Here is a 25,288-nt window from a genome sequence, read left to right as displayed (position 1 = left end):
GAGGCTGTGAAGAAAGGATCAGTGAGGCTGCAGTGAGCTATGATTGCATCACTGCACTCCAGCCTGGGTGACAAACTGAAATCCTATCTCAAAAAAAAAATTTTTTTAAAGAGTGAGGCTGGGGGAGATTTGACAAACAGAAGATGAACAAGTAAGAAGGCAATGGAAGCTGAGATTGGAGTAATACAGAAGCCACAAGTCAATCCACAAGTAAGCATCCACAGGAATCTGGAAGAGGCAAAGAAGGGATTTTTCTCCAGAGTCTCCCATGGGAGCTTCGCCATGCTGACACCTTGATTTGGTGTCTGGGACTTCTGTTCTCCAGAACCATGAGGGAATAAATTTGTATTGCTTTAAGCCACTCAATTTGTGGTCATTTGTTACAGCAGTCATAGGAGACCAATAAAATATGTTTAAATTTATTTTTAAATTATTTTCATCTTTTTGTTCAACTTCTTTATATGTGGCTAGCTAGAAAACTTTAAATTATAGATTTGGCCATATATATACATACATATATATATATTTAGACAGAGTCTCACTCTGTCACCCAGGCTGGGGTACAGTGGCATGATGTCAGCTCATTGCAACCTCCACCTTTCGGGCTCAAGTGATTCTCATGCCACAGCTTCTTGAGTAGCTGGGATTACAGGCATGTGCCACCACACCTGGCTAAGTTTTGTATTTTTTGTAGAGATGGGGTTTCTCCACATTGGCCAGGCTGGCCTCGAACTCCTGGCCTCAAGTGATCCACCCGCCTCAGCCTCCCAAAGTCCATTGTATTTCTATTGAACTACACTGCTGTAAAATAAACTATCCAAGAGTGTCTATCTTTCCAAATATTTTTCTTGGGATTTCCATCTTTTAGGCCACATGTGTAAGAAGCCTAAAACCCTCTTCAGTTCACAAAGTGATGAAATGTTAGCATGCTGTCATCATTCCTGGAACATGGAATGCTCAATTCATGTTTGGGAATTAATTTATTAAGTGTTAACCTGTAGGTTTTTTTATTCATTCAAAAGCATCAAGCTTAGAACCCTAGTTAATAGATGAGAGAATTGGAATTTTCAAAGTTTCCAGTAAGATGGAAGGAAGATTGAAATCTAACATGATAGAAAATAACAGAGACAAATTTAAAGTCCACACTTGGGTTCAAACAGCCAGCTGTGAAAACAGAGACAAGAAGATGTGACTTCAGGGTGGCATGTGTGAAAGAAACCTGGGGGTTTTCACTGATGGCAGACTCAATCTGAGTTGGCAGGATGATACAGCTGCCAAAGTAACTATTGTGACCTTGAGTTGTTCAAATAAATATCAGGGTTCCACAAATGATAGTAATGTCTTAGGCCACAGCTGAGCCATTTCCTATGACAATCAATTAGCCTGGAAATGGGATAGTCCAGGAATAACATAGGAACTGTCGGCTCTTCACTGAGAGACAGCTGGCTGTGCAACCTGCCACAGAAACAGAAACAATCCAGATCCTCCCTAGCCCCAATGTCCTCAGGATTCTGCCAAATATTGGGAGAAAAGTCTAATTTCAACTCTAGTATTGAAAGTCTCCCTCAAAAGGTAATAAACCTCTCATGTCTTAGAGAAGACTCTCAGAAAAGGACCCACCATAAAGTCTGAGAATATTGCTTACTTAAGAATGAACTCTGATATAATTTAGATGTGTGTCCCCACCTAAATCTCATGTTCAATTGTAATTCCCAATGTTGTAGGTGGGGCCTGGTGGGAGGTGATTGGATCATGCCGGTGGTTTCTCATCCCTGCTTGGTGCCATCATCAAAATAGTCAGTTTTTGTGAGATCTGATTATTTAAAAGTGTGTGTCATTCCCCCTTCTCTTCCTCCTACTCCAGCCATGTGAAGTGCCTGCTTCCTCTTTGTCTTTTGCCATGATTGGAAGCTTCCTGAGTCCTCTCCAGAAGCAGAAACCATTGTGCTTCCTATACAGCCCGCAGACCCTGAGCCAATCAAACCTATTTTCTGTATAAATTACACAGGCTCAGGTGTTTCTTTATAGCAATGCAAGAATGAACTAATACAACCTCCCAAGATAACTGCGCACTCTTTTTCAGAAACAAGGTACACGGAAGTGAACATATAGGACAACAGTTAGGAGCACCGACTTCAGGCTGAGAATGTCTGGGTTTGAATCCTAGGTCTGTCCTTTACTAGCTGTGTGACATTGGGAAAATTACTTTGAGTTTCTATTCCATGATCTGAAAAACTCGGATAATAAAAGTGTCTACCTCATCGGGGTATTGTCAGGGTTAAATAGTATATATGTATATATGTGGGTGTGGGTGTACAGTGCTTAGGGTAGGGCATGGTACATAATGAAGGCTTCATAAGTTTTTGGTATTATTATAACATGAGAAGAAAAGGACATTTAAATCTAAAAAGTCTCTCTTAAAATTCTTCTGTGTTTGAAAAATCACAGTAACTTGGCAGTTGAATTTCTGTTAGATGACTGAGAGAAAAATGGACCCTCTGGGTAGGGGTGGGATTTTGCATCTCCATTGACCATAATATCAGCCTTAGCAGCAAAAGATCTCTCATTCCCTACCTACTGAACCAGTCACCTCATCTTCACAAGGATTTGCCTGTGGGCGAACCCCTGCCCTAACTCCTGTGACCAAAGGGTCATTCAGTTCAGGGGACCAGGGCCATTGAAGCAAGGGAGGAATTTCATTTTTGGCAAAGAGCTGAAGGCTGTGGAGGAACTATGTAAATACTTACATTAGATTTGATAGGAAATTGAAGGAATAGTCTTTATATCATGGGGTCTTGAAATTTCTCTTCTATTTATTCACTCATTTAGTCAGCAAATATTTATTAAGAGCCTTCCTTTTGCCCTCTGACATAATGGGATCAAAGCTGATGAAAATCCTTGCCCTTGTGGAACTTACATTCTCATGGAGAGAGACAAGAAGTTTGTTAAGTAAGTTATCATAGTTAAAAGGCAGTAAATTCTAAATAGAACGAACAGGTAAATGGAGATGTGCAGTTCTGAGATGATGGTGAAATTAAAATCAATAAAGTGGTAAGGGAAGACCTCACAGAGGAGGTGATATCTGAGCAGAGACTTGGAGCAGGGAGAACGTATATCATGTAGACATCTGGAGAAGAGTATTCCAAGCAGAACAAGAACCAATGAGTACAGACGTGTGCCTGTCTTTGAAGGGACATCAAGGAGCCCAGTGTGTATAGAAGAGAGTTAGCAAAGAAGAGAGAAGGAGAAGATGCTGTGGAGATAATGGGGGCAAAAGTTGAGGGCATATTATTAGGGCCCTTTGCAAGGACTTTGACTCTTACCCTGAAATAATGAAATCATTGTGTGTGGGTTTGGGAGATGACTGACAAGACCTGACTAACGTTTAACCTGATCACCTGCCTGCTGTGTGAAAAATATAGATTGTAATACATAGATTGTGGCAAGGCAAAAGCAAGAGACTTCCCTGGGCTTCCCCCATAATCCACCTAGAGGACATTGTGGCTTAGCCCGGAGTGACAGCAATAGAGGTGATGGGAAGTGGTTGGAGTCAGGATATATCGTGAAGTTAGAGAAACAAAGCTTTTTCCAATAAATTTCATGTAAACTCTGAGAGGAATGGAATGTAAAACCTGAAGACAGTAGTTGGCGATTCGTAGATTTTTGATGTGAGGAATGGAAAAGATGGAGTTGCATTCACTGCAATGAAGAAAAGCATGAATGAAAGATGTTTGGGAACAAGGGAAGATGTGTTTTTTATAATTTGAAAAACATTTTGACCAGGTCAGAGAAAGGAGTCATCCTCAATTTCAGCATGCCTGAAAACAATATGGCAGAGAATCCAATCAGTGTGTCAACAATCACTTGGCAGGGGAGGTTTTGAGGCGAATGAAGTGTCCGGTGAAAGCACAGCCTTCATGGTTGCTAAGGCAGCTTCCAACTCTTTATTACTGAAATACAATTTTAAATACCTTAACCATGTATGATTATGTGTGTGTGTATGTGTGTGCATGGGTGTGTGTGTGTGTGTGTGCACGTGCATGCATCAAGAAGATGGTCTAGAGAGTCCTTTAAAATCTTGACAAAATAATTGCCTCAGCCTTATTCTACCCCTAAGTGCTGGGAGGTCAGAGATTAAAGCTGTTTTCTAAACCTGATATGTAAACGCCATCTTCCTAAACCATCAACAGGAAAGCAACACTTGGTAATGACATTTGTGACACTGAAGTATCAGCAGACCAGGTTAGCCTTCCCGGTTTTTTTCTTCTCTACTTTTGGTCTCCCAGTGTACTCTGCCCATCGGGGCAGATATTTATCTAACAAGAAAAACTTTGTTCATGAAGTAACAGCTCTTAGGAAGCCTAACTTTCCCTAACACAATTTTACTTCAGCTGGGGTCACTTTACACTACAAGAATACTTAATTAAAGGAGGGGGAGAGGAATAATATTGCCATACTCCTAGGGTTTGAAAATAAGTCACTTAGCACCTAAAATTGCAATGTCCCCTGCTATCACTGTTTTCCTAGCTTTATTAATTTTTTTCTTCCAAAGTCAGCATCCACACTTACATGGTTTTGTTTCCTATAATCAAGGCATTTATAGGCATTCAACCATGACAAATAGAGGCATTTGATCCACAACTGATTTATCCGCCTACCAACTAGAAACAGATACAATTCTGGAAATAAAAAATAGGAGAATAAAAAATACTTAGGATAATATAAAAATATCACCTACTTACTGAGTATACCCAATAAAGGTTTCATCTGAAGCAAAGAGCAGCATTCCAGACAATGTAGTATTGAATGTTTTGACCTTTTATTCCAAGGTGGCAATTCTTCTTAAAACTGGGAATCGGTTCACAGATTAGACTCACAAATGAGAAGGTGGAGACAGGGCCGAAGAGAGTGAGCAAGCAAGAGCCTTAGGTATTTGCTATGGGGAAGAGACTCAATGGAGAAAAGAAAAGAAAGTTTCATAGCCTCAAAGGTTTGTTTCATTTTTACATGAGAATTTGGGCCATATGACAATCTATTCATAAATCAGCTATATGTAAACAAAACAAAGCAAGCTTGATGTCATGTTATTTTTTTTATTATTATTCACACACCAGAGTATTCCCTTCTCGAATCTACACTTTTGCTTTCTTTATAGACTGAGGAAACTGATCCAACAGTTGGATATTTCAGTATCAAAAAAATACTGAAATAAGCTAAGATGCCTAAGCTTGGCGATCCAAGAATAGAATATTACCATAACAAAGAAAATATCATTTTCTAACCACTAAGGCATTTTGTGGCCATCATGAATGCTGTTCAACAAATAGCTCTCGATGTCTGCCTCATGGGAACATGGTAGTACTATACTTCATGGCCCCTTGCTACTGGGTTTAGCCATATGACCAGGTCTGGCCAATGAGTTGTGATGCAAGTCACTTCCAAGTCAAGGCATTTATTTGATGTTGGACCTCCAAAACCCTCCTTTTTCTGCCATGGTGGAAAACACTATTTCAAAGAGATGCTGCTCTGAATTCTGGATTGAAGGCAATGTAGAGCACAGCCCCCAGCCAACTGCAGAAGATAGTGGCATAAGCAAGAAAGAAGCATGTAGTGTCTTAAACCGTAGAGATATGGGGCTGATTGGTTACCATAGCATCACCCAGCATATCCTCACATACATCTATTTCCATCTTAACACTATCCATCACAACCAACTAATGATACTGGCAGAGGAAGTTTCTGTATTGTAGTCTGTAACAGCATGGGATCTGGAATCAGATTACCCTAGTTCAAACACTGGCTTTACCACTTACTAGCTGTGCGCTTTCAGCAAGTTATTTAACCTCTCAGAGCCTAATTTCCTTCACCAACATAAAGAAAAAAACAAGAGTAACTTTCCGACAGTGGTAAGTATAAGATAATGAAATAACAGAATAATTAGCACAGGGCCAGCACATAGTAAATACTTAATACAAATCTTAATTTAATATGTATATATAAATCTTAGACATAATTGAAGGAGAGAAGTACTATTTTTTTCCAAAGCCAGCTTCTACTCTGTCTTCGCCTATCCTCAAAGCATTTGCATGCATTAAATCATGACAAAGCAATGCATTTTCCCTGATACTCTTCTGATTTTCTCTAACATAATTTTCATTCTGCCTCCTGACTAAAGACAATGTTAGTTTCTTTGCCTAGAATTCTTTGCTACTCAAACACCATCCCTTACTCTTGAAGTAAGAAGTAGCCCATTCTTACTTCTTCAGATCATATTTGAAGCACTTCTTTTCACTGAAATTTTGACCTGTATCTTAGACCCTTCCCCCCATCAACAGACCCTCCAAGAAAAGAAAGAAGGATGGACAGATATCTTGGAGCTACCCAGGGGCCATAGTAGAAAGACAATAATGTCTGTCCTATCAGAAATGCCATTTCATTTAACTAACACTGGATATAAGTTTAGAAACGCCATCTGATGCTTCTACCTCCAAATACTCTATTATGACAACTTTCTTGAATTAGCATTTTATATTGCTTTCTGTTGATGAATAATGCCATATTCTATAGAAAGAACTTTACACCAAATCTTATTCACATAAACAAGTACATCAATAGGGTTTTCTGCTTACAATAATAATAAACTACCCTTACTTGTTTTCAACAATTTAATTAAATACAATTAAATCTAGTTTGTTTTGGCAACCTATTAATGTCACAATTGAAAACAGACTCATGAAAAGATTATAATTAATAAATCCTTTACACTACGTAAAATTACTCTGATGCTCTGCTTGCCAGAAATACTTAATAGCATTTTTGAAGTATGTTAATGAGGACAGTAAAAAAGAGATAATAAGTTTGATCAAAGCACTTAGTAAGACTTCTATATGGTTTTTGCCCTCTTCAGTAGAGAGCTAGTGCCTGTTGGGTACAAATTCTTAGAAGACCCTGAAACACTGATTGCAAATTTATCATCATCTTATAATGTCTTTAATCCATGGTTTTAACTATATAGGATACTCTCTCACACTAGCTCATATTCCCTAGAATCTTAAAACATAAAAAAAAAAAATGACTAACGGTATCTCTTTTTTTCTTCTTCTTTTCTTTCTTGCTAGAGCTCAAAATACTAGCCACCTTATTAGGTGATTCTTAATACACATAGATGTCATTTTGTATACAGTGTAGAAAACATAGGGTAACATACAGCAACATTGATGAAACACACATATGATACCTTGGGATGAACATTTAGGTACCATTGTATTTATTAGAATATGCCTGGATTTCTTCCTTTAGTTATTGAATCCTATATAAAAGGATGATGGATTATTGTAAGAATAACACAATTAATTAAAAGAAAATACATACATGCTATAAGATTTTTACTTGACTAGTAGCTCTTTTAATAGAATTATAACAGGATTATAATCCACTCTGAGGGTCACAAAACACCAATGCTAACTTTTGGATTATTTCCCTTTAATGAGTTATTGGTCAGATATCTTCATTAATTAATCAAACTTCCCTATTAGTTGACACCACACAGACAAGACACCACTAAACCTCTATTGTTTTGAGACGGGGTCTTGCGCTGTTGTCCAGGCTGGAATGCAGTGGCATGATCTTGGCTCACTGCAGCCTCTGTCTCCCAGGTTCAAGCAATTCTCCCACCTCAGCCTCCCGAGTAGCTGGAATTACAGGCACACCACCATGCCCAGCTAATTTTTTTTATTTTTAATAGAGACAGGGTTTCACTATGTTGGCCAGGCTGGTCCTGAACTCCTGGCCTCTGGTGATCCACCCTCCTCGGCCTCCCAAAGTTCTGGGGTTACAGGCATGAGCCACCACACCTGGCCAGACACCACCACTTAACTAGACCACCTTCTTAACTAGACCACCTTCATCTGTAATTACATACACAATGTACTTTTGGAAGGAAGGATACAATAACTATTGACCTATTTCTATTGACTTAGAACATATGGCCAACTATTATGTATTCCATAGTAGAGATTAACCATAAAAATCCATATCATGTACTGTGCTAAGTACATGGATTTTATTATCAGAAGACTCAGATGTTATCTTAAGTGAGTAAATAAGTTCAAGTTGTAACACTTCTATGTGCATCTTTTTATATAATAAAATATTATGAGCATACGGGTTAGTAGTAGGCATTTTATTCCACCCTTGCTCTAACATTCACATATTTACATAAAATTTAAGAATATATCATGTCCTAAACGCCTACTATATGGCAGGTGTAGAACAGACATTACCTCTATGTCTTACAGAACACACATCATCTCTATGATTTACTTAAGCCAGCAAGGTAGGGATTTTATAAACTGGAATCCCCACTCTATGGGTGAGGCAAGGAAAGTTGCACTGACTTGCCCACGCTTAGAGCAAATAAGTGTGACAATGATACAGTTAGGATGTAAATCCCTGGTGTACCCAGTATATCAAGCTTCCCCTACCCCTACAGACTCCTCAGACCAAGAATCACTGGTAGCAAAGAGGGTGAAGGCAGGTAAAAGACTGGCAAGCAAATCAACTCTTTGCCCAATTTCCAAAGATGTAAGTAGATGATACATGGCCGTCTTGATGGGACAACTAAATTGCACAAAAGGACAGCCGACCCCAGGAATAGACAACATGTTTCATCTCAAAACAAAACAAGTAAGTCCATGTAGGGCACTTAGCACAGTATGTGGCACATAGTAGTGCTGAATGATGATTCTTCTAAGAGGAGTTATTACGGTTGTTTCTGAGCTCATTCCTGTCTCATTTCATTACTCAATGACTGGAGCACTGTACTGTGCTTGGAAGGATTCAGAGGTTGAATCTGGGTTCAAATATAAAGCATATAGCAATTGATCAGCAATGTCTGCTACAGCAAAATGGCTGTGTATCAGGAATTTGCCATCACTGGCCAGGGGGCAATTTTTGAAACAGAGGAGTGTTGTTTTTTTGTTGTTGTTTGTGTTTGATGAAGAAAAGAAGTGGAAAGGGAAACTTCAGGTCTGATTATATAGGCAATTTCTACCTAACATGTTAGTGGGCTATGGGTCTAGCAAGTTTTATTTGAAAGACTGCAAATTCTATATTTTAGCAAAAAGACACTGCTGCAAATGATCAAATCACTTACCAGAAAGGTCAACCCATTATACAATATTCTAGATAATTTATAAAGTCTCAACATGATAAATGCCAAAAAATCTTATGAAAAAGTTAAATTGCAGTTGGAGAGCATTCTTTTCCAGTGAGAATGATTTATAACTTCATTTTAAGTAAACCAAAAAAATCTACACTTAGAGCAAGTCTAATAAATGTAGACTTATCCTATGCTGCTGCTTCCCAGACTGGGGCACAAAAGGGCCTATAGAATCTAAAACAATTTATTGGGAAACAATAACCCTGTAAAAAAAAAAATACTTGAAAATTAGGCACTGTTGATCCAGAAAGGAAAGGAAGCATGTTTTCAGCCAGGCCTGTTTGCACAGAGAAATTAAGAATCAAGCATTATTCAGCTGCAGTACTCAAAACTATTACATGACATAGAACAAACTAACTGCCCAAGAAACAGAGGCCTGGCTAATATAGAACAATGTACCTCAACATAGAGATTTGTTTTTTAATTTCATCTGATGAAGAGTAGATTGCTGATATTCCTAAAAGTAGTACTTGGTTGTAATGAAAACCTGACTGAGAGTTGGTATACAACCTAAGTTTCTCTTCCATGTTCATCATTATTATCCACATCTTGCAATGCTTTGTACAAATGAGAATAACAGCACCAACTATGTAGGGTTTTGGTGCAGACCAAATGTCATATCATAAGAAACCCCATACTGGGGCCTGTATACAGCAAGCATTCAATAAACTGAGCCATTATTCAGAAGCTGGCAAAACTCCCAACTTGCCCTCCCAAGCTAGGTGACCTTAAATCCATTAACACATTATTTTACGTTTTTGTTATTAGAAAAATGTAAAGAGATTCTACCTCATGAGGATATTGTGAGGATTAACTGAAATATCAAATGCTTAAGATTGTTCATTCATTTAGCAAATATTTATTTGATTCTCACTAGGTGCAACACTGCTTCAGGCATTGTCAGACTACTGGGTTCATTACCTTCATGTAGCATGTCATGTGGTAGGGAAATCAGATTTAAACGAGGGACTATAGTAAAGTGTCATTTATATTACTACAAGGTAACTGTAGTCCTCTGCACCTAGGAGGTGCAGTAAATGATTTGTTGGATATAAATACTAAGTTTGTTGTAAATTAAAAATAATTATTTATCATTAGAGATATGCAGCTTCCTTTAATATAATAACCAGCTATTTGAAATCAACTGTCATGACACGTCTTGTCTTTCATTGCACAAAGATTAGAATAATTCAAAGGTGTGAAAGGTCCCAAAGGGCTCAGAGAATCTGGCCAGAATATGGTTGCAATGTCTTTGATAATTTGCTGGCTTGTGTTCCTTAGAGACACTCATTGTGACACTGGGGTTCTTTCCATCCATCTCCATCTGTGATCACCAGTGTGCACTGATAAGGCAGCCTTGAGATTGCAAAACTAAGTAATTTAGAAGAAAAAAATCTTTGCCTTTTTATTAAAATGATACAAAAGTTTCTGTAACTAATGCAGGGCTTCTAGCCATCGAGATCTACTGCCCTGCCCTTTTACACTTACCTGTCTCTAAGTCTTTACTTACTCTGTTCTTTTGGGTTGAATAAACCACCCTTCTGTTCCATCCAGCTGACTTCCTACGCAACCTTCAGTGTCCAACACAAAATCACCTCCTTCTTGAGGGCTTTCCAAATCTTATTTTCTCAGAATGACTTGCTTCCTGCTTTATGATTACATAGTACCCTGTTCAGTAAATGGCCCATATCACAAGCAGCTTTGCATCTCAGACACAGAGTTAGGGAAGAATCAGGAGAGGACTCAAAACTTTCTGGAGGTAATACAAAGTAACTTTTTAAACTCCTAGAGAGTCGGGTCTAATGCTGCACTATCTTAAACAGTGGTCATTGGACCCATGTGGCTCTTTAGATTCAAATTTGTTTTGATTACAGTTAGGTCATTTTCTTCTTTTTTAATGAAAATAATTTCGTGGCACACATTTTTTTGGATAGAAGAGAGAATCTGAAGATGATTAGCCAATTAACACACATAAGGGATGGTCAGTGACTCTCAACTTGCATACCAGTGTCAATCACTTGACAGGCAGTGCCTGGAGAAAGATTGAAGAAGATTCTAATATCACATCTAGGCTCTGCGGGAACAACCACTGTGACTGATTAACCTAGGCTGGTGATAGATAAAAGTCTGGATACTGGTAACATGCATGCCATAAATTTGCTCTTACTTCTAAACAATCCTGCAAGTAGCTGTCAAAAATGTTGCCCTACAAATGTTCACCCAGTGACCTAGATTTTCAAGCACCCGTTCAGTATGTGGCATCTTGCATGTTCATCAGATAAAGAGACGTAAAAAACTACAAAGCCAATTCATTTTAATAAGACCCCATCCAGGAAGCTTCCATTTATACTTTTTACTATGCCACATATTTTTAAAGTCACAATTTTATAAAGGGCTGAACTCCAGTTACCATTTCTCTGTAGAACAGTGGTGTTCAAACTTTGGTTGACTGCAGCACACTGAGTAGGTGAAATATCTAATTCCTGCCTGTTTCCACTTCCCAGTGGAAAAGTGCTTAAGTAATAAGTATTTGGAAAGAAATTTTTGTGAATCACTAATTATTTTTCATGCAATAAGAAAAACCTGTTAACGTGCTCTTATATTATAAAATGATACCCTATGAACCAAAATAAAAGATAAATGTTATGGGCCATGAGAATATGTCACAGAAGTTCACAGGCAGTGAATGTCACCAATGATGTCATCATACATCACCATACAAGCAGATTTTCAGGTAATCACAGATACAGTCATGTATTGCTTAACAACAGGGATATGTTCTGAGAAATACACTATCAGGCGATGTTGTCATTGTGTGAATATCAGAGTGTACTTACACACACCTAGATGAGACAGCCTACTACCCACCAAGGCTACATGGTATAGCTTATTGCTCCTAAGCTACATATGGCATAGCATATTATGGTACCGAATACTGTAGGTAATTGTAGCACAACAATAAGTATTTGTGCATTTAAACCTACCTCTAGTACCTGGGTGATGAAATAATCTATACAAAAAACCCCCATGATGAGTTTACCTATATAACAAACCTTCACATGTACCTCTGAACCTAAAATAAAAATTTAAAAATCCTAACTAAACATAAAGAAACTACGGTAAAAATACCATATTATAATCTTATGTGACCACGGGGGTATAAGCCATTCATCATTATGCAGAACATGGCTACACGTGTTTTAGCAATAAGGATACAGATGAAATCTTTTCTGAACCACAATTTAAAAATGTCTTAAAGTCTAGTCTTCAGCAAATTTAAAATCCCAAATATGCAAATATGCATCATTACAGACTATAGGGTTAACCCAATCATCCACAGCAAACGTAATTGATAATGATGAAACTAACCCCCCACTAATACATAATTAAAAAACAAGGACCACAGCAATTGAAAATCACTAACAACTCAAGACAACACTCACTATACACTGTTAACAAATTATCCTTCTCCACATTGCATGAATTCTAATTCGTTGCATACAGAAACTTTGCAATATTTCCAAGAGCTGGCAGCCAGTTAAAGAATACCGAATAAAGGAAGTTCAGTAAACATTAGTTACATGTAATTTGTATCAAAATGATGACTCAGTTGTTTTACTAATAAGTAGCCTTTATTCATAGACAAAATGAATATATATGACATAATAAATCATTTTCCCAAAAGAACAAAGAAAACCTTGGGTTTCAATATAAATCCATAACTCGCTAGTGGGCTGCAGACTAGATTTTGAGAGCTTTAATAAAGTATTAAATTAAGAGTTTTACATATGCATCTCTATGCTGCTTGATGCTTCTGTTTTATTAGATTTGCTGATTACTATTTCTTCTAAACCTTAATCCAAAAGAAAATTATTCCAGGCATGGTGGCTCACACCTATAATGCCAGCACTTTGAGAGGCCCGGGTGGGCAGGTCATCTGAGGTCAGGGGTTCGAGATCAGCCTGGCCAACATGGTGAAACCCGGTCTCAACTAAGTATATAAAAATTAGCTGTTTGTGATGGCATGTGCCTGTAGTCCCAGCTACTCGGGAGGCTAAGGCAGGAGAATCACCTGAACCTAGTAGGTAGAGGTTGCAGTGAGCCACACTCCAGCGTGGGCAACAAGAAAAAAACTATGTCTCCAAAAAAAAAAACAAAAAAAAAAAAGAGAGAGAAAGAAAATTAATTGATTTTTAGCTGATATTCAAATGACACTGCTGAATAGACCATTGGTTTCATTATATCAAAGCTCTCTGTTTGCCAGAGCCCCAGTAATACCATTTAACCTACAGACACAATGTTTTAGCCTGCTGGGTATAACTCAGGATAGGGCTGACTACACCGTGGGCATATTTTTAAAATAGGCCAAGACACATGTGCACAGAACATCTCCTTTGACTCCACTTCCTTCACTTACCTCTACTCTGGTTGCATAAAGGTATTTGACAAAATGCTTAGAAATCATAAAATGTTAAAGTTGGAGATAATCTTGTCTGAGGTTATGCACTGACAGCCTGCAGGTAGGATCTAGCCATCAATCTTGTTTCGTTTGGCCCACCTGACATTTCCCAGGTAAGAAAATTACACATCAATTTTTCGATTTCTGGCTTTCCTTGAAATATCAGGTGATCTTCTCACATTGGACCCATGGCAGGTGAAGCTAAGGATGTGTTGTGCCCTGCAGATGTGCATATCCTCTTCACTTAACACAGCCTTCAGTATTTCCTAATATCTGACCCATCATTTTTGTTGCCTGCCTGATCCATGATGGTATTTGCCTTGCCTGCCTACGAAATCATACACAACATTTTCAGATAGTTTTAGCAGAATGTTTTTTTACACAAGAAACGGTAATTTTGAACCTTGCTGAGTCAAATGGATAAAGTTCCTTGGGTAGTTTAAACTTATTTGGCAGAATGTACTTGGCTGTTCCTGGAACACTTGGGTCACCCCCTTGGAGCTACTAGGTACAATATGAAAACTGTTGGATTCCATTCCACCCTCTTATCTGGAGCTTTGCAATTTGACAACTTAAAGGAGATCTTGAAAGCTCCAGCCTCTGACTCCTACTCTGGTGCTCTTTCCTCATTATCATTTGGTATATTTTTAAAAAGGCTTAATGTGATTTTTTTCACTTTTTGAATTTTAAAGAATGTAAAGTTCTCGCTTAGCTAAAGCTAGGTTGATCAACAAATAATTATTGAATACATACCCAATATGAATTCAATGAGAAATATGACCTGCTGGACTGCTGATTGTAATCCAGTATACTGTTAATTTCAGGAACAGTGAGGTGCTTTACTCACTGCCCCCCAAAATGTGTAGCAGCTCATCTGAATCTAGGAGCTGACATTCTGCATTCACTTGAAAGCATATGACTCAATTAGTGTATTCTTCATCCACAAAAGTGAAAAATAAGAAAACTCCTTTGGATGTATACACATTCAGCTTGGATTTATTCTTGTGTGACATGAAAGCATGCCTAGGAAAGAAGGTCTAGTAACTGCATAGTAAAGGTAAATGCTGTGAATTGCATCACTAGAATCATGGCCACACCTGAGGATGTGAGAGGTCTTCTCTTGCAAACTCAGAGAATGACTTGGCTTGACTCCTTCCCTGCATAAAATAAAGATTTGCTTAATGAATAAGCAAATCCCTCAGCACTCTTATCCATCTTCTTGGAGAAACTCTTTGATAATATCATTTTTTTTAATTTGGTCCTTTGTTATATAAAGTCGGGAAAGGAGAAAGAAATAATGGGCCAATAGAGTTCCTTAAGTGCTTTGAGGATATTATTTTTGAGGAATTCAATCAGGTTATACAAATTGTTAACAAAATTCTTCTTCTCTTTACCCCCAAAGGAAAAATTGCTTGTCTGGTGTTATTTTCCTTCTGCTACAAAGGTGAAGTGACTTTTTCTCTTGATGTCACAAGTTTTGGTGAGTAAAAGTCCTTTCCCTATTTGCCAAGTTAAGCCTCCTCATCTTGCCCTCAAGACAATGCCTATAATCTTTTCTAAACTTATAGAGAGGAAAAAAGTGTACCAACCTGTGACTGAGAACCTTAGGGATTTAACTTTTCACTACGTTTGTTAAGTGTTGTCTTTGAATTATTTTGATTAATGAAGTAGCTGTCAAAATTGAATAGAGTCAAATAGCAACATAAAGATACACACATACATACATATATGTGATACTGACAATATAATGTTTATGCCACTCTCCATTTGAGAGATCTCCCAGTTATAAACATACACATACGACATACAAATGCACATACATCTGTATGTATACACACAACCACTCACACACAAGCAGTAACAACCAAAGAACAGTTTAAGATTCCACCAGAACCTTCATTTCTCCTTTCCTTAGTAATTAAACAAGTATTTTCTGAGAACCTATTATTTGTCAACTCAGCAGAAGTGAGGAATAAAAAGATAAATAATACAGGATTCCAGAATTATCTTGGCCCATGCTTTTCAATGCATGTAATCTGAATAGGCATGGTTGATGCTGCCCAAATAAAAAGCGTTTAGAAAATTTTAGTTAAACAAAATCAGCTTTCTTACCTGCAAGTCTTTCCAGAACTTTCATATACTTACATGCACTGCAAATCTCCAGGAGGAGAACATAACAAACAGTGAGTGCTTCCCAGCAGGTATTTTCCACTTTTGTCCAAAGAGTATCTTAAGAAGACAGTGTTTCATGAAGTATAACTCTGAAATGCTGGCCTAGACGTTTTATTGGATTAAGACTCTTGAAAGGAAAGGGGCCTCATGATATTTTTCTACTTATTCTCCTTTCTTTTTTCTTAAACTGGAAACATTGTTTGATATGTTTCTAATTGTACCACTGAATTCTACAACTAATATTTTAAGCTTTTTGTTAAAAAGCAAGATACACTCATTCCAAAAATGAATTTAAAAAAAAAGAATTATAGAAAGTTAAAAGTTCAAGTCATTCTAGTCCTCTCACCAGATTTAACTACCACTGTAGAAAGGGTGTTTATATTCTTCTTGACATTTTTATGTATGTGCAAATGTGATTTTTTTCTCCAAAATTATTTTGAAGCAGAGTATTCTTGTTTTCTTCACTAAGCAATGTATCATGGGCATTTTTCCACATGGATAGATAGACATATTCTCATCTCTTGTAATGGCTACATCAAATCCCATTGTGTGGATATGCTATGATTTATTTTACCAATCCCCTTTTGATGGAGATAAAACTCCTCTCCAGTTTTTTGCCATTAAAACCACTGTTGCGATAACTATAGCTTAGCATACATCTTTTCACATTTATCCAATAATTTTCTCAGTATAAGCACCTGGAAATGAAAGTGTCAGGATTTGCACATTTTACAGTTTGGGAAATGTTACTAAATTGTTATCAAAAATGGCATGCCAATTTATACAGTTAAGCTTTGACACTCTTACACAAAGTTTAAAATTGAATGAATTTTAAAAAGAATTCAAATTGTCTTCTTAAGAAAACTTTAAGAAATTAACAAAGGCTAATCTTCATTTATTCCATTTCCAAATATTTTTTGTTTCCAGTGTCGTATAATATCTATTTTCCTTAACTAGGAATTGAAACCGTAGGCTTGAGCTCACGTAAGTAAAAGTTTTTATAGCATTGTAATAATTTTCTTATAAGCTGATGGGATCAGCAGGAAATATTTATTTGCATCTCTACTTGGCTTTGATATTATAGGGTCTGATCAAATATCAATAGCTCCACCCTGACTCTGCGATGAGGTCAATATGATCAATTGGATGATCGATGGATTATCACTAAGCACCAACTTGTGCCAAATAACAACCTGTCTGCTCCAATCCTTAGGCCAATTCACTATACTTAGCAGCCTAGCACTGGTACGCATTCTTAAAGAGCCAATATGCGCCCATGGTTGTTCCCACTATTTCTTTTATATTACAGTTATAAAACAACCCTTTATTGTAATGTACTCTGATATTCTACTGCATATTCTTTAAGCAGCTTTCAACAAAGTAATATTGAATAGTAAGGTAAAAATAAGTATAAGGCATACAAAAATGCTTTTTAATATTTTAACAAAAATACCATACTTTAAAATGTATGGTGATATTCAGTATGTAATAATCAAGGCATAAATTAATATCTCTAACATACATAGTTTGCTTAATATAGCTTTAAATCAGGTCAAGTATAAATTACACAGACAACCCTATTCAGAGTAATCTTTTTATATATCATTTCTATACACCCCTGTCAATAAAATAGCAGTGACTCAGGAATAAATGATTCATTAGGCACTTAAAACTTCTTGTCTCATATAATTTATCTATATAATTTTAAATTACTGAAGAATCCCAAGGATCTTTTCTTGCTAAATAATTTTGAGATGATTTATATTTTATTAAGTTTCAAGGACAACCCCCTCACACACACACACACACACACACACACACACACACACACACGTATTCAAAATTAAGTAACCATCAAAATTGCTGTCATATTTCGTATATCCATAAGGGGAAATACTCATTCTAAAATAGAAAACTACAATTAGCAAAAACCATTCAATCTTTTTTTACCTGTTTTACACACACACACACACACACACACACACACACCCCTGGTGATTATAAAGAGTTGTACTATTTTAATTATCTGAAACAATTGAACACCACTTTTGAGTTTTCACTGTTTAGTGTGTCTTTTTTAAATGAAATGTCCTGTCTATAGCTTTATTATGAAAAATAAAAAAGAAGAACAAGTATTCTTCAAGTTGTTAGGGTAATTTTCTACATCATTCCCCAAATAAAAACTTGCTCCAGCCAAATATTAAATTATTGAAATTACAAATCTGTTAATCTACAGCACATTTTACTCATTAGTGTAATTTTAAAATTCACTTTCATTTGATTGACTGTTTTAATCTTCCTTAACTAGTGAGTAGCTCAAAATAAATGGTGCATTCCTAATACGATATATATATGAAAAATAGGGAGTACTTAAGGACTGCAGGCGAATACATTAAAATAGGTCAGTTTTCTAGTTAACATATTCTCATTCTGTTTATGTACAAACCCACTGCATTGAGAAGAGAGATCACAAATTCACGGCCTTACAAAAACATGGTCTCGATTTCACGTTATGACAGCAGAAATTGGCCCAAACCGCTAACCATTTCCCCTAAAGGACCCTGGCTGGCTGGTGCCATCCAGGTGAGGCAATCTGAACGAGGGAAACATCACATCAAATTCCACTCATCTGTCAGCATAGTGGATTATTTCTTGAGAGACTGAAATTGGCTGTTTGCTATCTGAACACCATCAATCTTACCGTGCAGGGAATAGCCAAACTGCCTGTAAGAGGCTGGGGGGCGGAGGGTGGGGACAGCGGGGAGCCATTCCTAAGCAGGTGAGGAGGCAACTGTAAAGCTTTCATGCTCCCTCCATTCAAGGCTCTGAGTGAAAGATTTGTCATTTTCCACATTTCCCAGATACTTGGTATGCACACAGAGTCTGCCTGCTCTTGCTTTATGAAAGAGGTGATTTTTCAAGCTTAGGCAAATGTGGCAGAGCTCAGGGTCTGTGGTGTCTCATTTTTTCTCATCATGTCACTTGTTTTAACCGATTTGAGAAAATGAGATTATGTTTTTCCTTTTTGCTCATTTATCCAGCAATTTATTTATTTATTTGTTCATTTAGGGGTGGATTGTCACAGATAACTGGCCCTGATTTCTCTCTTGTTTCCATACACATTTCATTAGTGTCCCTGGAGATTTAAGACCTACAAGGGAAAATGTCACAACTCTCATCTAAAAAATCATATTTTTATTCTTAAAATCAAAAGATTGTATTAAAGAGTCTGCCTGAAATCATCTAGCATATGGCTATGACCAAGATCTATCATTTTAATCTTTGTAGCTATTGTCAAAAAGCAAAGAAAGTTGAATAAACGTGTCATATAGAACTATTGGACATTAAGTTTAATATCAATTTAATCATTCTGCATCTAGAAAGGGATATTTATAGTTTTTTCACTTCAACAATAAAGCTGAAATGGTTTTCAAATGTATTCGCACTTGGGGCCAAAATTGGTTTCAGTGCTGCAGTTTCTTGGGGTATTTGATGCACAGATAAATGATGCATTGGTTGATAATAAGCAAAGTCTAAGGAAGCAAATATTGAGTTTAATTTCAGCCAGAACCTAATATGTGATTCTCAGTTTAAAGATATGATATTTTAATAATAAGCCCTATGAAGACATTAGTTTACTTATTACATATAACCCACACCAAAAAACTCCATACATTCACTGATTAACGGAGACAACGATGTGAAAGCTTGTTGTATACGGTGTTGTATCTATTTCATGATTATATGCATAGAGCAAAATAAGACACAGCATTGGTAGTATATTCTAGTCATGTACCACATTGTTAAAAAAGACAATAGCAAGAGAATATAAAAAGAGTTGTTGCCATGACTATGTGGATTATTAACTGTATGAACAGCAAAACTTCATTCATCAAACATCCCTGGCTTGCGGGTTTACAGTCTATTAAGTGGGGATATCAGTAATTCCCAATATTTGTGAAGAACTTTACAGCTTACAAAAGACTTATTAGAAGTCATTTTTATTTTGTCTACACGCCACCTCAACCCACCACCACCACCATATCCATAAATGGGGAATGAAAGCAGAAAAGTCAGTTGCCCAAGATTATGTCACTAACTTTAAGTGACAGAGACTTGGGTGGCCAGCCTTGAGCCCTGCCCTCCACCCTCAACCACGTGCCTCTCACCGGTTCCACCATGGCCACCTCTCAGAATGGGTGTGCAGTTCAGATGAGACCAAGTATTGACATAATGAAAGTTTTCAAAAACTATATAAAGGGGCTCACACTTCCTCAAAGAAGCTACTTGGCATGGTCGCTCTGTGCTCCAAAAGCTATTTCCCCCTCCTGGGGACACAGACTCTGGCGGTGAATCATGCCTATCTGACTTCCAGTGATAGCTATTCTTTGTGTGGCCTTAGACATGCCACCTAACCTTTTAGAACCTCTGTTTCGTGGGTGAAAGGGGGAAAATTACACTCACTTGCATGAGGATTAAACCAAACAATGTGAATTAATCCTGAGAGCCATGCCAAAAACATACACTTAATAGTTGTTTTTCTTATGAATTCTTATTGTTGAGCATTAGGACAAATGCAGATGTCCCGCATTGTTTATTATTTATATGGCCATGTAACAAGTGAAAGACATTTGTGCCAGAACAGATTGTGATTAAGTGACTGGAGGTAATGTGGGGAATCTCAAATTCACTTTTGTTTTCCCTCCATCTCGGCTGAACTGGGGCTTGAGTGGCGTTCCCACGCCACGCTCCGGACACAGGATGCAGAAATACAAGTGCATCCTGAAGCAGGGCGGTTTCCATGCCCACCTGCAGGGGCACTGGCGCCCCCTCGCCTTCCCCGTCAGACCCAGGGCGTGGGGAAACAGGGTGGCGGGGCCCACAGACAGCCCCTAGCCTCAGCCCGCAAGCACAAGCCAGCCCCACCCCTTTACCCGGGGCGCCAGGGCTCCTGCACCCAGCGGGCTTGCGCTCTCGCTGCAGCCTGGTGCAGGCGCGCGGGAGGACCCTGGGCTGCATCCGCGCTCTGCCTAGCCTGCCCCCAGCGGGGAAGCTGAGCCCCCGGAGCCAGCAAGCGGGGCCCCGGAAGGTGTTGCTGGAGGACTGCACGGAAGAGCCCGGGATCAGTGTCCAGGCCGGCTGAGGAGCCAGGGAAAGGCAAGGGCGTAGACGCGGGACCGTGCAGCAGGAGGAAGCTCGACCGATGGGAGGAGGCCATTGACAGGATTTGGAGAGGCAGGTGGAGGGCTGGGAGCACTTCAGAAGTGAGCATCAGAAACTTGGGCGCGCAACTGGTCCCCAGAGCCCGAATTTGACCGTCGCGAGAGGGGAAGGGAGAGTAGGGACAGGATGGCGTTGAGGATGAAGGCTGGGTGGGGTAGTAGAAAATGGAAAGGCTGATGCTGAACAGAAAATGGAAGGAAATCTTTTCAAGAGCCAGGGAAGGTAAGGACAATCGAGCTGGGAGGGACTGTAATGAGAAAGCTGGAGAGGCAAAGAAGGAGAGGAAAAACAGATTGAAGGGCGAGGCCGTGGAAGGTTGAGAAATATACTTTGAACGTTAAGAAGAAAGCAAAACGCATCTGGAACTAAAAATTCAATACAGGAGAAACAAAAATCAGGTGGAGGGGCCTTGTCCCTGAAACTGCCAAAAGAGAGGGGGAAAGAAAAACACTGAGCATACCGGAAGAACAGAAAGTGAAGGAAGGGAGAAAGGAAAGGAGGCATATTAAACCAGACATGAAATAGTAAGTTACTTTTTAATTTCTTTTTCATTGACAACTTGCTTCCAAAGTTAGTTTGGGTACTATGCGCCCACAAAATTCTTAGCCACATACTGACCAAAATTATAGTATCTATACTAGGTAAAAATGCATCCCAGTGATGGACACGCAAAGATGTTATTTTTTTTCTCCCTAAAACATCCTCAAGTCTTGAAAATTATTCCACCTTTTGCAGAATATTCTGCTGTTGGCCAACACATCCATAAACAGGTGACTTCTACTTTTTAAGGTGTATAGAAGCAGGAGGGGTAACGCTTAGAGAAACCCACCTTTTCTGATAAATTAATAGAAATACCTCCAAGACATTTTGGCACCCTCCGCTTCCCCCAAAGCATCCAGCCAACAATATGTCTTGGAATTCAAAGGCAAGCTGCCCACACTATAGCACTTTATGTCACTTGCATTCAACCATCTGTTAAGGAAACAGCCATAAGACTGGAGGAGGCTGCAGTGGAGCCAGCTCCTGACTTACCTGGTCTGTGCAGGTGATGCTGCTGGAAAGTATGCTGAAGGGATCCATGGCAGAGTAGCATTGCACAAGCACTTATCCACAAATACAGGACCCAGGACATCGCAGAGACCATTGCCATTCTCTAAAGAGAACATTCGACAGGAAAGGTTACCCCCAGCTTCAAGCCCCCAGCTCAGTCAGCCCCACTGATGAGGGAAGGGAGGTCTCAGACGTCATGTTCCTTTGCTACTTCTCTGGCTAGAACTAATGATCCAGCAGAGGTCATGCCATGAAGTGGGACTGAGGGAAAGCCCTTTTCAGATGATCATACACTGATTTTTTTTCTTAATTCTATAAAACAAAACTCTAAGGATTGCCAAAATGCAAAAATAAAGTTTTAGTCTGTCAGTTAGGCGGTTTTAAACAATGCATGCTGACTAAAAATCCTATTTTACGCAATGATCTTTAAACTATAGTTATCCCAGGCACTGAAAAGCTACAGACTCCTCCTGTTCATTCTAACTTCATTGCAAGTCTGACATAAGCCTGGAAGGAAAGAGTGGGTTCTTTTTTTTTATTTTAATTCTGCAGTCATGAATTTTTAATTACAATGCTGTCTTCTAAACTAAGTAATCATTTCTCAGAGGCATGTTGTAATCTCCTGATAGAACCAATCCTTTTGACTGGACTTAAGAAACAGAAGGGATTACGTTTAGCCAAAATGAGTTTCAGATGCAAGACCTATGCTTCTATCCTAGAATGAGCCATAATTTACAATATTGCTTAGCCTCCTAAGATTCCATTGTGGCATTTGTTGTATAGCATTGATGAATATGCATATACAGGTGGTGTATGTATTTATGGATGAATATGTACCTTTTCTCGGGCGCTGAAACTTTGACAGTCTTATCTGCACCTATGAGGATCTTAGGAGCTACAAAGGCTCAACTGCGCTACATATTGTCCAATTTCTCAAACAACACCTTCTGCTGCATCTCATATTGCCAAATTAATCAAACCGAAGCACCGTCCTTACTCAGCCAGTGATAGGGAAGCATTTTCTACACAAGAATCCAGTTAACTGTATGCTTTTCTGTTAGGTAGAGAGGGCTTTGGAAAAAGATTTCTTTCTTTCTTTTCCTTTTCACTGTCAAATCATACCCTTCAAAAATCTCAACTATACATTGAAAACCTGCTAGTGACCTCCCAGCCTGGCTTCTTTATTCATAAAAATTGGTTCTTTGTTAAAAACTATGATGTTCAGAAAACAAAAACGTGCATCATAGATGCACACAATACAGGATAATTTGTGGATTTTAGCAGTGAGATATAGTCTTGGAAAGATTTTAGGACTGTAATAGACAAATGGTGACAACTATAATTAAGTTCAAAGTAGGAAAACATTGTTTTCAACAGCTTGATGCTATTCATGCCTAGTTCTGTGATTCAGACAGAGCATTCACTTTCTAATTAGTTTCCCTGCCCACTGTTTACTTTTGTATACAACGTACTTTGCCTTATTGTTTTCAGAACTATCAGGTTAACATACATGCATTCTCTTCAGTGGAAATCAATAGCAACACCCCTCCTGTGAAACCTAAAATGAATGTATTTGGGGACTTTTTCAGAATACCCTGTAAAATGCAGAAACACAAAACAGAGGTGACTGTGGATGTATTTACTGCTTGTGAATTACAGTTAAAATGTACTAGAAATTCATCTAAACTTGAAAAAAAAAAATCCTGCCACAACCAAAACTTAATAGTTTTCCAATCACTCTGCTTTCTCTTGCTCATTTCTTCACCCACATAGAACTTAGCACCCAAAAGGATTACTGTGACTCGATGCTTGCAATATTTTCGTTTTTTAATTTAACTTTCTTTAATTCTCAGCATACTTCCAAGCCTCCTGCATGTCACTCTCACTGCTTGCTTCTTTACCAAGAGGTTGTCTCAATGTTATTAAGTGTCTTCCCCAAATAATGCATTGAGACTTGCATAGTTCTCTAAATATGCCTGGATGTTTCAGATCTGCTTTCTGAATCTTAAACCCTTAAAGATGCTTCTTACCTGAAAAATCCAGCCAAGAGCAGAGTACTCTATTAGTGTTCATTGGAAAGATCTAACACTTTTTAAAATCCATCTGTGCCAAATTTGAATTTTTTTTTCAAGAGCTTCCCAACAATCTTCTTTATCAGGATTAAAAAAAAAAAAAATGTTACTCTCTTCCGATCCTATTTCCACAGTAAAAAAAGACATCGGGTTCATTCAGACTGTAATGTCAGAAAAGGAGCCAAGGTTTGAGGGGTGGAAACCTTGTCATTTTCACCTTTAAATCATCTCCTGGCGTCACCTCTGCCTGACGAGACCTTTGAAGTGATGGGGAGATAATGTGCAGTTTCCTGATGAGAATCAGTTTATAGTTGCCGATGGACCATCCCCACTCCAGTGCATTCAGGGCAGAGTAAGGCAGCAAAATGTAGGAGCAGGGCTGCTATACGGTGCTGTAAGTAGCAGTAGTCTGTTTCAATACATCCCTCCGCTCTAAAGTATCACATGTCTTAAAGTGACATTACCCTCTATTACAGCTACAGTGAATTGTAATATCTGCCCGCTAACTCTTCAACAACTCATGCAGCGCTTTAACACTATATTGCCTGATTTATTATGTTAGAGGTTCCACTGATACCATTCATTTAACACAAGAGTAAAGAGGGAAGGAGAAACAAGAAAAAAGCATTTTGCAAAATATTGATAGGATTAATGGGAGTTAGACTTCTAACAGTAAATGGGAAAGTGAAATATAAGCCATTTCTTACCTCTAATGTTCTTTTTACCAGTAAGTTAACCAAAAATATTATCAGGTTTATACTAATTTAAGTCTGCTGGTTGTTTCAGCAGTTTAGGAGACTAGAATTTACCTGGAATAGGACATAGACACGTATATGTGTAAGTCCAATAAAAACCTTCTGAGCTTTTTTAACACATTTAATAAATAAAAATATGTCATTTTCAGCACCAAATGAAGAAATATGCTCACAGCTCTTTTTAAAAAAAAATTTGCTCTCCTTTAAATAACATGCTGGGGTGAGGAGGGAAAACACTCAGAATCTTGTTTCTCATACTATGGTTTGAACCCTTTCTTCTTCAGAAATATGGTGGAATTTTGCCTAAACTTCAGTGATGCCTACAAGGTGACCTAGT

General features: G+C 38.2%; 1 protein-coding gene across 4 annotated transcripts in view; it reads right to left on the bottom strand.

Annotated features, from left to right (window-relative positions):
* The window catches only part of TAFA1 (TAFA chemokine like family member 1), a 517,554-nt gene extending 492,900 nt beyond the window's left edge, over positions 1 to 24,654 (bottom strand). The window contains exons 1-2 of one of the 4 annotated variants that reach the window (XM_032290430.1): positions 24,155 to 24,654; positions 22,107 to 22,227 (exon numbers count right to left, since the gene is read on the bottom strand). In XM_032290430.1, the coding sequence (XP_032146321.1) occupies positions 22,107 to 22,224 (118 nt within the window). In that variant the 5' untranslated portion in view covers positions 22,225 to 22,227; positions 24,155 to 24,654. Of the gene's footprint in view, positions 1 to 22,106; positions 22,228 to 22,540; positions 22,869 to 22,961; positions 23,108 to 24,154 lie in introns of those variants that run through there. The other 3 variants (XM_032290427.1, XM_032290428.1, XM_032290429.1) reach the window with 3 other exon arrangements.
* Between the last annotated feature and the right edge of the window lie 634 nt (positions 24,655 to 25,288).

The sequence above is a fragment of the Sapajus apella genome, unplaced genomic scaffold (assembly GCF_009761245.1).
Source record: "Sapajus apella isolate SASKATOON/1434 unplaced genomic scaffold, GSC_monkey_1.0 scaffold23, whole genome shotgun sequence".
In the NCBI taxonomy this organism is placed as follows: domain Eukaryota; kingdom Metazoa; phylum Chordata; class Mammalia; order Primates; family Cebidae; genus Sapajus; species Sapajus apella.
This window is presented reverse-complemented; position numbering and strand designations above follow the sequence as displayed.